Raw genomic sequence first — 15,050 nt, 5'->3', positions numbered from 1 at the left:
ATAAAGTAATATTTTATTTGGCATAGCTAAAGGTTGCATAGGGCAGGTCCAAAGACGTGCACTTCACTGCACTTAGCCTCAGTGAGCAGGAATTGCTCTCTGCTTTGCTCAGGCTGCAATTAAACATGCAAATACCAAGGAGCCCTCAACACCTTCCTCATCTGCATTTCCCATCTTCAACAGTACCTGTGTGCCAGTAACTTTGTCCCTGTTAACACCTCACAAGGGTGAAGCTATGACACAACATCCCCACCCTGCGTGGTATTAAATCATTTTTCAAACTTCTGAATTTAACTGAAGAGCTGTTTAATTCAGCTTACATTGCTCCATATACGAGTATAGAAGTGCTGTAATACACTATTCCAGTTACAAGTAGTAGGTATTTCATAACACTGAATATGGCACCATTACCCACTCTGGCACCCTCCACTTTCCCGTGAGAGTAAGTTCCAGTTTCAACATTTACACCAGACTGGACACAAGATAATGCTCCTGTGCGTGATGAAGCTGTTTCCAGTATCAGCTGCAGCTTCCACCGTGTCATCTGTCCCCTATGCATGCGAGGCCAAAGGCAGGTGGCCAGGGGATGTGCTCAAGAGCCCAGCAGCTGAGACTCAGCTCCTCCTCAGCGACGGCCGTGGGTCAGACTCGCTATGAGATGCTCTCCGACATCAGGTTACCAGGCACAGCAGCAGCAGGGGACAAGTTTAGGATCTCTTCAAAGGAAGGGCCTTCGTCCTCAAGGGGTATCTCTGCCTCAAACATCCGCTGGAGCAGAGCATCAACTGTCCTGTACCCTGTGGGTGGCCAAAAAATGTGAGCATCCCTTGGTGTTCCTCACAAGTTAGGAGGCAGATGCCTCAAGGCAGCTCTTACTCAAAAGGGAAGAAATCAAATGTCCTAAGTGATATTCTATATTGTTTTACCCCATAGACTTTCAAGCACTGTGAGCCCTTGTAAAGGCTAAGACCATTATTTTAAGATTTTAAGCACTTTTTGTTCCCGTACGCCCTTTGATTTTTGATCCCAAGCAGCTGCCAAGTTGAAAAGCATGAGACTGACAGACCAGCAAGTGAGCTGGAAAAAAAAAAGTAGGCATTAGACTAAAGCAAAGTTGGATATAGTCACCCTGTGATCTGAGCCAGGAGGAATGCAGAGAGCATACAGGAAGAAGTAAAGCAGAGAACAGGCTTCTTGGCACCAGCAGGACCTCAGCCCCCACAGCAGTGTCTTCACATGCTGGCTACTGAAGCCAAGTGTGCACAGGAGGGCTGAGGGAGGAGAGAGGAAATTAAGTTGCTAGAGAAGTAAAAAGAAACAGGAAACATTAGGATGTCCACAGTTCTCTAAAAATCACCAGCTGAGTCCTAGCCGCTTTTATAGCCCAAAGGAAGCAGAAGTGTGTGGGAGCTTCCCCAGGGAGAGGGACAGTTCAGAGCCTTGGTCTCAAACAGAACACTGGAGGGCTGCACTTACGTTTGGAGGCAATTTTAAACACCAGCCCTTTTGATGGCGGCTTTGTTCCACTTTCACCCTCAAGGTCATGCTCAGTGCCCTCCATGTTATCAAGGAGCTGTTCATCCTGGAGCTCATCCCTGCACAAGAAGGGCCAGAAGTTACTGCAGGAGGGCCTCATCTGACCCCAGAGGCCCAACCTGTACCCAGCAACAGTGGATTCCCTGGTGTAGGACAAGCACCACTCATGGTGCTGAGTCTCCAACATCTTCTCTGTTTTCTGGGAAACATTGCCCCCTGGCTGGAAGAGCTCATCAAGGCCAACACAAGTAGCCTTCAGCTATCATCTAGACCAAACCAACACGGTCATGGCAGAGAACTTGGTGACAAGAGGAGTCTCAGCTCACACAGGATGGAGCATGGCTTTCCCAGCCCTCACTGGATGTGCCAAGCTGGCCACATCCAGCACAACCCTTTGAGGAGCTTACTCTTGAACTCCTATTCCCAGCTCCTGGATTTTCTGTTCAATGGCTGTTTCTACTTCACTCTTCTCCAGGGAGTACTCCACAAAGAAAGCTTCCAAAATGAATGACACGAAGATACTAAAAGAAATGACATGCAGAATTACACAGCAGCATTTCCTTACCAGCTTCCCACCCCTTGCATTTGGACTCCAACTACTGGCTCATTTCCCAGCACAGAACCCCTTTTCCTTCCAAAAAAGGAGAAAAACAACCTGAAACTTACTTGACAATAATTATCACCATTACGATGTGGAAGGCAATGAAATACAGCTTAGCAGGCTGAGCTGTCACGTTAGCAAATCCATTGGCAAAGAGTATGATGGGAGTTAAGGACAAGAGAGCGAAAAGAGAACATCTTGTTGTAGAGAAGTGGTAAGAGAAGAACCAGATCGTATTGCCCAGTAATGACCTTCTGTACAAAGGCCTCTGCAAGGACCATGTCTGGCATCTTGCACTACATGCAAGGGTGTGTGCAATGCAAGGGGAAGAACATAGAAGGACCAAACTAGAGCCTGGTGATCCACCACAAAGGATATCGTGCCATTGATTGACTACAGTAAGCTCCATTAGGACAATTAAGGACGATGCAAAGTTGTTGAAGTTGTTCTTGCAGTATTTTCCACGGGCAAACAGAGAATCCTTGAGGGCTGGGTTCCCGCATTCCAGGGCATGAGGAGCATTTGAGTTTGCAGGGAAGAACTGGATTTTCCCATGGAATAACTCCATGCCAATGATAGCAAATACACAGTACACAACCTGGAAAGAAAAGCCCCATCACCTGCTTCTCCAGTGAGCAGCAACCTCCATGGTGAGTTTAGAACTCCAGCAGGTTTTCCTGTTTTTCCATAGCAAATTGCTAAGGAGCACCACAGAGATCAAGAGATTCAACCCCCTCAAGGTTAGTTACAAGGCAGGAGTAATAAGCCAAGAACTACAGCTCAAATAAATGGAAATAAAATAAGTTCTCCTCATAATTTGAGAATAATTTTAGGAAATTTGAGAAACAAGCTTTATTTTCAGCTTCTTGCCCAAATCAGTTTGATTCCTTATAGTGTGAAGCCCAGATTGCACAGAGCAACCTTGCTGCCCCATGGAGCAAAGAAGGATGTCCTGACCTGGTGACTCATCCCAGCCCCTGTGCACACATGTGCAATCACCAAGGATCAAATAGACACTTGCAGTTTCAAAGACCAACCATCCAGAGATTTGCATTTATCCTCTTGGAAATAGCATGAGCATGAGACTTCAGACATTCCTTTAAAACTGGAGTGCTTTGAGATAAAATACCAGGATTTCTTACCAGAGTCAGTCCACCAAATGTCAACATTGTCGGTACAATGTTTATCAGTGTGTTCATGATGACCCGGAACCTACAGCAAATCATTAATAACACTTGCTGTTGGGAGGTTCTTTTGAAGCCCATGCTTGCATATCACCACATCCCATCCAACATGTGCACCCACATGCCCTTATTTAAATGTAAGTCTCCAAAGAGGCTGCAGCAGCTGCATTCATCCCAGGCATGCTAGGACAAGGCCTTGGGATACTTTTGTTGAATGGCCACAGACAGTTCAAAGCACCCATGCAGAGCAACTCAAGGCACTGTCTCAGCCAGCCTCTGACATAGCTTTCCCCAAGACCCATATCCCTATCCCACTCCCTTCATTACCTCTGAATGCTGTCAACAATCCTTATTAGCCTGAGGACTCTTAAGATGAAGACTATATCCAGGATCTGCTGGCTGTTGTACTTTGTGGCTGAGAAAGGAAAAGAAACTTCCTGGTTATGAAAAACAAGCAGAGAAGCATAGAGATTAAGTACATTCTTACATATATTACAGCTACATCCTTGTTAAATACTTTTTATGTCAGGTAGTTATTAAAACCAAAAAACAAAACAAACAAAAAAAAAAGTCTGGGTTAGTTCTTGGAAACCCTATAGAAAATTCACTATCTTGTCAAAAAGCCTCTCAAGCCCAAGGTGATGGCAAAAGACGACTCAAAACCACCGAGTTTCCCAGAGGCATGCAGACTGTTTAAGCTGCACTTACTCGATTTCAGGGTGGCATTGAGTGTCGTTGCAGTCAGGGCAGCAAAGATGATGAGGGTATCAAACCTAGCACGAGGGAAGGCAGTGCTGTTAGACTGGTGGGCAACAGAGACTGGGCAGAGCTTAAGATGCCACCCGAAGGCAACACATAGTGACCTCCCTTCCTCATGCTGTGCCAGGCAGCACAAACTCTTCATCAGATGGGAAAGCTTTGAACAGCAAAATGCTTTCCCCTACCCAGTCACTATCTTCACATTTCACTTTTGGTCGAGATGACAAAGCAGAGCAGAGAACAGTAGTCTCTGTCAGAGCCAGATTAAGCCAAAAAGAGCATATTATCCGCTGAAACATACAATCCTTTTCATTACACCCTGGCAAAGGAGCTCAGCAGCCCATATCTCTAAGAGACTCTCAGTTCTTGGGGAGCTGAACACAAAGATCTTTCTGCACTTCACCTTTACCACAAACATTCATCCCACTTACCAGTTCCAGAACTGATTTTTGCCAAAGAATGCCCTCGGTTCATAAGTGTACACTTTCAGGAGTATCTCAATTATATACAAAGCAAGGAAAACCCACTCCGCATAAGAAATATAAGGGGTTTCCTCATCCAGAGCAATGAAGATGGCATTTATTAGGATGATCACATCATAAGTCCAAACAAATCCCCTGCAAGAAGAAAGAGCAATAAGTTTGCTACTTCCTAGAGAGTAAAAGTCAGTTATTTTAGATCTTTCCTTCCTCTCTCAAACACATTGTCATTTAAGAAACTATCTTTGCCCATCACCTTTTGCCAAATCTGAATTTAGGATATTTCCTGCAGTTTAGCTTTGCCCTTGAAGTCCCAAAAGAAAGCAGAGCACGAGTCTTCAAGGTACACCACTGTCATTGCCAACTCCCAGCGACTGACTGTGGCTGAGTCAAATGGGATTTCTCATGCAGAAGAACTGGACATCTATTCAGGACTGAGATGGGAGGCTGGTACACCAGATGGGTGGACTGGAGTCAGAGGGACCTGGACAAGCTTGGTAAGTGGGCAGAGAGGAATGCAACCATCTTCAAACGGGAAAAAAATGCAAAGTCCTGTTCCTCAGGAGGAATAACCTCAGGCAACAGCGCCTTGCTTGAAAAGCTGAAGGTGAGCCTGCAATGCACCCTGGTGGCAAAGACAGACAACAGCATCCTGGGCTACATGAGGAAGAGGTCGAAGTGATTTTCCCCTCCTTCTACTCCGTACTGGTGAGGCAACATTCGGAGGCTGCTCAGCCTGAAGGAGAGGAGGGTCAAGGGGATCCCCAGTATGTACAGATACCTGATGAGAAGGTGTAGAGAAGATGAAACCAGACTCTTCCCAGTGGTATCCAGTGACAGCACAAGAGGCAAGCAGCACAAGTTGAAATACAGGATTTTTCAATTAAACAAAAAAAGCTTTTTTTCTTCTTTTTTAAAGCAAGAGTGGTAAAACATTAGAACAAGTTCCAGGGACATTATGGAGTCTCCATCCTTTTCCTTACCATCCCCAAAACCCAACTGGACATAGCCCTGTAGCCTACTCTAGCAACCTGGCTTTGATAGAGGTGGTTACTCTAGACAATCTCTAGATGTTCCTTCCAACCTCAGTGATTTCACAGTTCAACAAAGATGTGAAACAGAACACTGGGAGTTCATGGCACAATGCATCTCTGCAGCAGAGACTGCTGAGGTAAGACCACCCTTAAAGGACCAGACTAAATGTTTCCTTAAAAACCAGCCATAAAGCACTTCTTGCTTTAGTAAGAACTGTTTATGTGCAGTTTTTAGAAGACCCAAACAAGCAGTATGGAAAAGATACAGACTTGCTAACAGGCAAGTCCAGTTTCTCAGCAGCACCAAAGGTCAGCTAAGAGCAGAGCTAGTCCACAAAACACTTTTAAAAAACACAGCCTCCAATGTTTACCTGAATGCAGCGTTCACTTTGCAGCATGACACTGAGAGGACTATTTGCTTGCATCACCAGGGCTCTGCAGCCCTTTGGAAGTCAGGAGCTGCTGGTGCCAGAGGCTTACCTGTGCCTAACCATGCTGCGCAGGAACCGGCTCACTGCCGAGTTGTATACCCGAGGCATCCACTGCCCCAGCGGATGGCTGCGTATCTTCAGAGTGATCACCTGGATGTTGAGCAGATCTGCCAGCTGCACAAAAGACTTCTTGTCTGAGGTAGAGGAAAGCAACACACATCAGTCTGCTCACATTAAAAAGACAGTGTCTGGCAAACGCAAATGTGCTGCAGCAATTGACTCCATTCACAGCAGCAGGCAACACAGATGCCCAGAGGTATCCACCACAGAACAGGCTGAACACAGTGCTCAAAAGCAGCTCCTCTGACTCATGCATGGGGTCTGGCTCAGGCAAGAGGCCAACAATCAACACAAACCTTTAATGATCAGGCTGGGTATGACCTAGCATGAGGAGACCAACCCATCTCTCCTGATATTCTGTCTCCAGCAGGAACATAATGAGAGGCTCCAGAAGACACCTCCGCATTGCTTAGAGAAATCTAGTAACAATGGAAGTTTTCCTTCTCCTGTGCTGAGAACAGGAGGTCCCATTTTCCATGGCAAACTTGGCCTGATGCCAAATGCCCATGGAAAAGAGATGCCCACAGCATAAAGATCATAAAGAGATCATAAAGGGCATCATAAAGAGCTGCCCACAGCATGCACAACATAGGCTGCCGCACAAGCAGAAAGAAAAACATTTCAGGACTTAAGCGATCTGAAGGGATGGGGGGAGAGGAGCCTGGGGTCCCGTTGGATCCATTACAGATCACAAGCCCAAGATGCTCTGACCCTGGGCTTCTCCCCGGTCCCCTGAGCATAGCCAGGCCCCACTGCTCACCTACAAACCCCTTCTGCTCATCATCTGAGATGCGTAGCAGCAGCTCTCGGTGGGAGTTGCTGATGTCAGGAGACACCAGCTTGACCAGCTGCTTCCACCGGGCTTCTCTGACCACAAACTGTGCTCCTTCCTCTTCCTTCAGGAGGTTGAAGGCCTCTGTCATCTTGCGGCGCTTCATGTAAGCGAGCGTGCGGATCTCGTTCTAGAGAGAGCATTGTGATTTAGGCAGCATCAGTCACCCTTACTCCTTTTTTTTTTTTTTTTAATTAAAAAGTATCTTATTTTCATGGCACAGAAATACAAGAAGAGACTCAGAGGAATGCATTTGGAGTGATATTAGGTACAAAGCACACCAGTGTCTGCAGGGGTGATGAGAAATGCTCTTTAACAGGCAACTGTGGGCTCTGCACAGAACTCTGGAAGGATCAGTAGATTGCTTGCTGCTGGGAGATGCATTGAAAAACCGGAAGAAAAGACAAAAGGATAGTGTCCAACAGGAAGGAGATGACAAAGATCACAGGATCTGCACTTGTTCACATATGCTTCCCATCTGTAAGTGAACATTGCTGAGGTCAGGGGTGGGGATCCTCTTCTGTACACAATTAAAAGCTGGCTCAAGAACCTTATACCCTTGGGAGATCAGCCTCTGTATAGACCTAGCAGATTGCTTACTGAGCAAGAGCCAACCTCCTCACAGGAGCAGCCAGAAATTTCCAGCTCTCACTCTCTGATCATAAACACAAAACTACACCTACTCAGTTTAGGTAGAAGCACCAAGAGACTGTTTACTTTGGCCTCTCTTTACATTTCCTTTGCTTTAAAAGCACATGCAGCGGCAGAAAAAGTGTGCTGAGTATTTATGGCCACCTGAAAACAGTTTCCTACATAAAGACATTTCTGAGCTCCACACTTTACAGAAGCAGAAGCTTTCCAAGGAAGCCAGGTATTTCTTTAAAAGTTCACACAGAAGAGCAGGCATTCACCACCCACAACTCACCCCTCCAAATCACCCCTCCAAACATTACCTTCAGGTGTTTTTTGTAGTTGTTGTACACAACAGCCAGAAAGAGAGACATGAAGATGTATGTGTTGACAATGACGAAGGCAATGAAGAACAGGGCATACCATGAGCTGAAGTCAAATGCTGGCATCCTAGAAGGGGAGAAAGATTGCTACTTGATGAGCAGACAGGGGGGAAAAAAATGGAAAAGGAAAAAAAAATAAAAAGAGAGAAATTGCAAGAAAAGCCTTCCAGACTGATTTCAAAGTACTGTTCTGTTTTGGATAGCCAAATAAAACCCAAGCTAAAAACTGTGCATGAGTTCAGCAAGAGAACAGTTTACTTCCACTAGGTTTTCATCCTAGTTTATCAGGTGCTGGCTGAAGGGATGCAGGAAGGAAAGCACAGAGATTAAGCTTCCATCAGTGTGGCTATGTTCAAGTTAAGAATCTTGAGGTGAGGTCTGCATCACAAGCTGGTTATTAGATCCACAGACCCTCCCTGCACTCAGGCCTCCCTGTTCATGTCCTTTGGAAGGACTAGCATTTCTCAGTGTAAATGCTCAGGGCTCCTGCAATGTCCCAGTCCTGTCCAGTACATCCAGCACATCAATGAGTTCCTCCCCATCCCTCTCCTTGACAACACCTTTATGGCAAAAACTTAAGTGGGAACCCAGTTTGAATAAACAAGGTTGGAAAGCCTAACACAGTCGTGCAAATCAGACTGTGCATAGAAAGTCTTGCAAATATCATGAGAGAAGACAAATCATCACTGGAGCACACCCTTCTTTTTCAGGAAAGGGTTTTAATCAAAGAGTATGCATTTGACCCTCTGGTTTGAGCCTTCATCAGCTCCTGGGTCAATTGGAAAGCATCATTGATAAAGCACCTTTTCCAAAAGCCTTCCTAACTTCATATTCTACCTCAAAGCCATTTATAAAGCAGATGACCGAGAATCCACAAAATATCACAACAAGGTATTTCAGAGCAGCAACAGAACTTTGACTTTTCCAGCCTGCAGGGGCGTTATGAATTCTCAGCTGTTTTATACCTTTTTGTGCAAAACAAAGTCCTGCTCTGAACAGAGATCCTACCACTAGGAGCAGGACAGCAGCATTCACAGAGTTACTGCAAGCTCAGCGTACATACATGACATCCGGGCTGTTCGCTGTCGTCACTAACACATAGAGGTCAAACACAATTTCCAGGTAGTTTTTGAAATATGGCAAGCCTTCGGCTGTCTGGAGATTCCTAGGAGGAAAAGGACTGTATGAAGCTAAGTCCAGAGCCCACATGTCCCACCAAAGGAACTCTATGTATCAGCAGTGCTTTTATTCATTAGTTATTGTTTGGAGTTGCCAGATTTCCTCTTCCTCCAAACTATCACACCCATTCTTCCCACCCAGCTCTGAGCACAAGTAGTAGTCACACCTCTCACCAAACAGCTTCAAGGCCATGAGGGAGAACATCAGAAGGCTAAACATGAAGAGCAAGAAAACATAGGTGATCTCTGGCAGAGTGTTGCGGATGCTGCGGAAGGCTCTCCGAATCTGCCGGGGAGAAGGGAAGCATTTAAAGGCAAGGAGCTACCAGTTCTTTCCCCTCACCACCCCATCTGGTTCAAACAGCTGCACTGGGACAGGCATGCAAAGTGGAAGAGTTGTCTGTCTGTCTCCTGTCCAATCCAGATATACCAGCTGTGTTCTGCTGAAAAGTGTGCAAGAGGACCAGGCCCTTTCTCCCCAGTTCCTAGAAAAGATGCTAGAAGGGACATGCTATCTACATTCCAACATGAACACAGCCAAGCCAAGGGACAAAGAGCTCTGTGGCACTGCTCAGATGCTCTTGCTGCCAGGGACTGGTCAGGGACAGAAGCCCATCACCACAGGCCACAAAACACACACAGCCTGAGACTTATCTGCTCCCTCACCCAGGCCTCCACACTACAGTAGTTTGTTTCTAAGTTACGACACTCTTGAGCTGCAGGGCAAAGATCTCCCCGTGGCAAGAGGAATCAGAGTTCAAGACACCCACCTGAGCTAAAAGTTCAGTTTCCAAGAACAGCCCGACACTTGTGCTTGGTTGCCAAGGAGATTTCCAGAAATAAGTAACCTGGTCCCTGACCCAGGGAGAAACAGTTCTCTTGTCTGCAGTGCTGCTCAAGTTTGCACCTCCTGAGGACAGCATCTACCTCTGCTTGCTAACAGAAGGTGGACCAAGCAAAGCCTATGGACTGACCTTACAAGAAACATTCTGCTTTCTCCATGCAGCATTAGACTTTGTTCATGCCATCTTCCCTAAATCATCCCAGCACACTGTCCAGTGAGAAGCTCTGGTTCCAGCCCCAGGCACGCTCAGGGCTCTGCACTGCAAGAACCCAGCCTGTCAGTACAGGGAGTCCAAGAAGGACTAGTGCCAACCCATCCCTTTCTCCATCTCAAACTGTTGCTTCAGGCCACCTCCAAGAGAAACCTTAACTCACAGGAACCAGAATTCTGCCACTTCTGCACAAAAAACTTTTGACTAAATTCCCTGGATCTCAGAAACCAGCAGACTGTCTAAAACCAGGATTTTGCATCAGAGGTCCATGCCACCAGACCTCTTCCTCACCTGGCGACTTTCTGCAAAGTTGATCAGGAAGATGGGCCTCACAATTCTTGACCATCGAATGCTCCTCATGTTGTATATCCTGAGGGCCCCATATATGGCCAAGTCTGTTAGGGATAACTGTAACAGAGAGAAAAATCTCCAGAAGCAACATTGTAAATGAGTCTAAGTGGTAACAACAGGTTTGTGGAAACAGGCTGAGCTGCTGGTTGATTTGTCCATGGCTCCTGTAGAGCCCTCTTGCATCCAGCCTATGTAACCCAGAAAGTTGCTAGTGGAAAGATCCACCTACACACTGGCCTCTTCAGCCTTGGAGGCTCCCTTAGGCCTGACTCACCAGGATTGCCACCATGATGCAGATGTTCTTGGTATCCTTCCAAAACACACTGCGAAGGGTGACTTTTGCAAAATGCATCAGTCGGCCAAAGAACACCAGAAGGCACAACACTTCGATCAGAGAAGTGACCTGTAGAGAGAGAAGAGGACCAGGTCAGGATCACTTAAAGCAGGGCTAGCCCTCTTCAGACAAATGAGGAAGTTCAGGCAAAGGAGAAACAGGCAGAGTCAGTATAAAAGTTTTTCCAGTGGGTTTTGGCTGTTTTACAGGCTCACATATTTGGCACCGAGCAACAGTTTCAGGCCCTCTTTTATGCAATTCCCTGCTACAGGCAGGTTAACCCCAGAAAATTTGTGTTTGCTTAGGATTCCAGGAGTACATCTCTCAAACACACTAGCGCAGAACAAATAAAGGTTGAAGAAAAATCAGTTCTAAGGGCAACACTCCACTCCTGCTCTGAGACATGAGGATGGTATTTGGGTCACACAGACAGCTGGTATCTGTCTCAGAGATGCAGAAAAGAAGCATGACTTCGTCCACAGGCACATCAGCCACTGCTGATGACCACAGTAGTTCCTGTTGTCTCTATCTAGCTCCTATACCTAATTTTTCTCTCCCCCATTCTGCAGATGAAAGGTATCAAAAAGATTAGCAGCAATTTTCCCTTGGCATCTTGACAACTTTCCTCGAGCAAAAAACCTTCACTTGTTCTCCTGATAAATACAACAGTAGTTGAGTTGCTGCTTCTACACTGGAAACTTACCAGGAAAGGGAGTGGATACACAGCAGGCTCTTCAAACATTGCAAGGGACAGGTTGAGAAAGATGAAGAAGTAGGTGGCTGTTCGCATGATCCAGTGGTTGTAGAGGTAATAAAGCCTGCAGAAAGAAGGCAGTGGCACCAGAAATCAACTTTATAATAAAAAAACATAGTAAAACCATTGTGCACATACCCACGGGCTCATCGAAAACATATTGGAAGAACAGCACATGCTGTCCCAGATAACCTTGCAGGAAGAGGGGTGAGAGTAGTACAATTTTGCTAGCCACAGATTTGGCAATTTGTTTCCTGGCTGTTCCTTATAGTCTGATAGATGCTATAATCCCTTTCAGGAAGGAAAAAAAGAAACCCTGGGAACATGCAACACAGGCATTCTTTGGTTCAGTTTAAGAATGCAACATACAGATTTGGTAAAGCTGCTTCCTTTTTCTAATTACCTGCTTCCTTAATTTGAGTGCAAGCTTCTGCTAAACTCAGATATCCACATGGCACACAAATTAAGTCTGATTATTTATCTAACTCCTTTTCTTTGCATGTTAAAAAGCAAAGTAAGAAAAGCCACCAGAGAAAATTATGAGCTGCACAGTAAATTGTTTTGGATTGGGTTTTTTCAAACATATACAGTTCATGCTACGGTCTATCCCCTACAGCAGCAAAACCTCTGGTAAATGCTAGTAGTAACCAGAACCACATCCAGCTCTAAGCCTCCCATAGGAGGTCTCTCACACAAGGGAAGATGTAGAGCAGATCCACAGGGTACAGATTGTCACCTCGCCTGCCCAGTAACCACATGCACAACAGCTACAGTCTGAGCCTGATGGAAAACTTGCCTCCCTGACTAAAGCTACTCAACCTCAAAAGGGAAGAGAGTCACCATTGCTGGAAAAATATTCTTGACTTAGGGAATTCCACCTATTGGCAATTACCATAAACTTTTAATGACCCCTGCCCCTAGCAGCTACCACTCTTTCTGAAATACACCTGAGCAGAGGTGTATTTCTGAAATACACCTGAGCCATATGCTCTTCTGATCAGCTTTGGTGTGCAGCATGTTGGACTAAGCTTCCCAAATTCCTCATCCCCACAGGGTGCTGCAGCTTCACTTCTGAAAGACTTAAAGTTGGTTTTTTTTTTCATCTCTGGCAAAAAAGTTTTTATTTCCTTTCCCATCCTCAGCACACAGAAGTACTGAGCCCCATATTCAGTACGTGCATTTTAGCTCTTTACATCCCATCCACTCCACCTTCTCAGCACCCAGCTGGTGCAGCCCAAGCTCCCCAGCCTTTGCTAGAGCAGACTCCACAACTGCCCCAGGAAGCTTGTGCTAGAGCCTGAACGACCCTTATGGGGAAGAAATTCCTCCAAATATCCAATCTCAACCTACCCTGGGCAACTGGAGGCCATTTCCTCTGGTTCTACTGCTTGCTCCTTGGGTGAAGAGACAGAACAACCCCCACCTCCACCACCACTCCAACCTCCTTTCAAGGAGTTGTAGAGTAAGAAGGTCTCTCCACAGCCTCCTTTTCTCCAGGCTGGACACCCCCAGCTGCCTCAGCGGCTCCTCATAAGATTTGGGCTCCAAATCCTTCAGTTGTGATTGGTTTTTCCATCCCAGCTCCACACGCTGCCTGCGAGTCCCGCACAGAGGTGATGGGAGGCTCACAGCCCTCCTTACCTGACTGCCTCGGGGGAGGTCTTGAAAGGAATATTCCTGTTGTACTGTGCATCCGAGACAAACGCTGCTGCCAGCAGCAGATCCTGCAGAAAGGCAAAAAGCAGACAGAGGTGTAGGAGCTTGCAGTAAACTTCAGGTAGACAGTCAAAGGATACCCCTTCCACCGCGGGACATGCTATAGAGGAAAGAAGTGGCACAAGGGGTGCTGCACATCCAAACACCCGCTTTCCCTCTTCTGCTAGCGAGGATCCATCACTGTCCCAGCACGGGACATGCCGCGGAACCCCCTCACCGGACCGGACCGCTCCGTTCCCGTTCCGTTACCTGCGACACCGCCTCCGCCATGGCGCGAACAGCCGCTGTTCCTCCCCGGCCCCGCCGCCTTTAAGGCGTCCCGCCCCCACCCCGGCGGAAGCGGGAGGCGGCTCCGAGCCCCTGCCCGAACCGCGGGAATGGGTCTGGAAGCTCTGCGGCTGCGGGTCGTGCGTTGGGCGCTCCTGGTCGCCTTCGGGGCCGGGGTGCTGGTGGGCTGGCAGGGGGGACGGGCCCGGCGCCGCTTCCTCCTCTGGCGCAAGCGGTGGCTGCAGAGCCGGCTGGAAGCCGCACAGAAGAAGTTGGAGACGGCCTGAGGCGAGAAGGAAACCTCGGTGGGTCCTGACAGGTCATCGGCTGGGCCTTTTGGTTGTCTTCTTCAGCAGGCTGGCTTTGGTGGACGCGGCGTGAGAACTGGAGATGTTTTGGAAAGGTCTGGGGGAAACCGTGTCCAAGCGCTTGCCAGGAAAGGAAAGTGCCCGAGGGATGCCAGTGCCGATCCTCAGCCCTGCATAAGACAAGATCAGATCTGCATCAGACTGACCTAACAAAGCACTGAGGGTGTGAGAACAACAACACCAAGTTTATTTCTCTATGTCTGTATCTGTCTTGCTTTAAAGCCTGCTGCCGAGGTACGCGGCTCTGCCCTCGCCCAGAAGCTCAGCCGATGTATTAAACTGGCAAAAATCATGACACGGCGTTCCTAGGCGTGTTTATTTCTCTGATTAGCAAAAACATACCTTATGGGCACTGGTAAGGACTGATGAATCTCATTAGGAAAGTGCGCATGTGAAAAAAACCTGTGGGGACGATTAAGAGATGAAATCTGCATGCGTTGGGATGAGTAAGGGAGTTGAGTGAAGGAAGGATGGTGGTCCTTTGGACACCGGATTTCTTGTGCTGACTGGGACAAGGAATTGCAGAAATCAAGGAATTGCGGGAATCAGTGAACTGTGGAAATGTTAGTAGCACGTTCCTTCTTCCCCTCCTGTTGCTAGGCAGATTATTTCTTTGAGTCTAGGAGAAGGGGCTGCTCTTGTGTTGCATTGGGGGATTTACCGCAGACTGGTTTTCAATTGTGTTACTGAATTGTGAAAGTTTAAAAAAAATTTTAGGAAGAAGAATAACGCTGATTTGTAGCCAAGTCAGTAGTCCTGTGGTTTTCTGCTAGAAACAAGATTTCAGACCTCTGGGAGATCCTTCAATGCCGAAGCTGGGACGTGCACTATCAAGCACCAGTGTTCAGCAGAGCTGCTCGTTTATGGGAGCACACGGTTCAAGCCACATCTGCTTGGTCTAGGTTGTACCAGCTTCACCAGCGAAGCTTTGATACTTTTTCATGGTGCACCTCCAGCCTGGCAGGCTATCGGGCATGGGGGATTCTGTCCAGCTGCTGTCACCTTGTGGCTTTGTCTGTATCCAGGTGCCACTTTGTT

The 15,050-nt window shown here is 47.1% G+C and overlaps 2 protein-coding genes across 2 annotated transcripts; one reads left to right on the top strand and one right to left on the bottom strand.

Annotated features, from left to right (window-relative positions):
• Positions 1-298: 298 nt before the first annotated feature.
• On the bottom strand, positions 299-13,775 carry LOC103528014 (two pore calcium channel protein 1). The gene is made up of 19 exons (XM_030448384.1): positions 13,627-13,775; positions 13,303-13,385; positions 11,611-11,725; positions 10,848-10,976; positions 10,514-10,630; positions 9,335-9,453; positions 9,053-9,154; positions 7,930-8,056; positions 6,905-7,106; positions 6,074-6,218; positions 4,512-4,697; positions 4,030-4,094; positions 3,649-3,736; positions 3,280-3,349; positions 2,516-2,735; positions 2,203-2,293; positions 1,944-2,057; positions 1,477-1,595; positions 299-797 (listed from the first exon to the last, which is right to left on the bottom strand). The coding sequence occupies exons 1-19, from the start codon at positions 13,645-13,647 to the stop codon at positions 652-654; spliced, it is 2,259 nt and encodes a 752-aa protein (XP_030304244.1). The 5' UTR covers positions 13,648-13,775; the 3' UTR covers positions 299-651.
• MTLN (mitoregulin) lies at positions 13,560-14,307 on the top strand. The gene has a single exon (XM_030448385.1). It carries the CDS (start codon positions 13,575-13,577, stop codon positions 13,929-13,931), a length of 357 nt encoding a protein of 118 aa, XP_030304245.1. The 5' UTR covers positions 13,560-13,574; the 3' UTR covers positions 13,932-14,307.
• The last annotated feature ends 743 nt before the right edge of the window (positions 14,308-15,050 follow it).

Source organism: Calypte anna, chromosome 3, assembly GCF_003957555.1.
Source record: "Calypte anna isolate BGI_N300 chromosome 3, bCalAnn1_v1.p, whole genome shotgun sequence".
In the NCBI taxonomy this organism is placed as follows: domain Eukaryota; kingdom Metazoa; phylum Chordata; class Aves; order Apodiformes; family Trochilidae; genus Calypte; species Calypte anna.
Note: the sequence above shows the minus strand (reverse complement) of the source record. Positions and strands in the feature narration are given on the sequence as shown.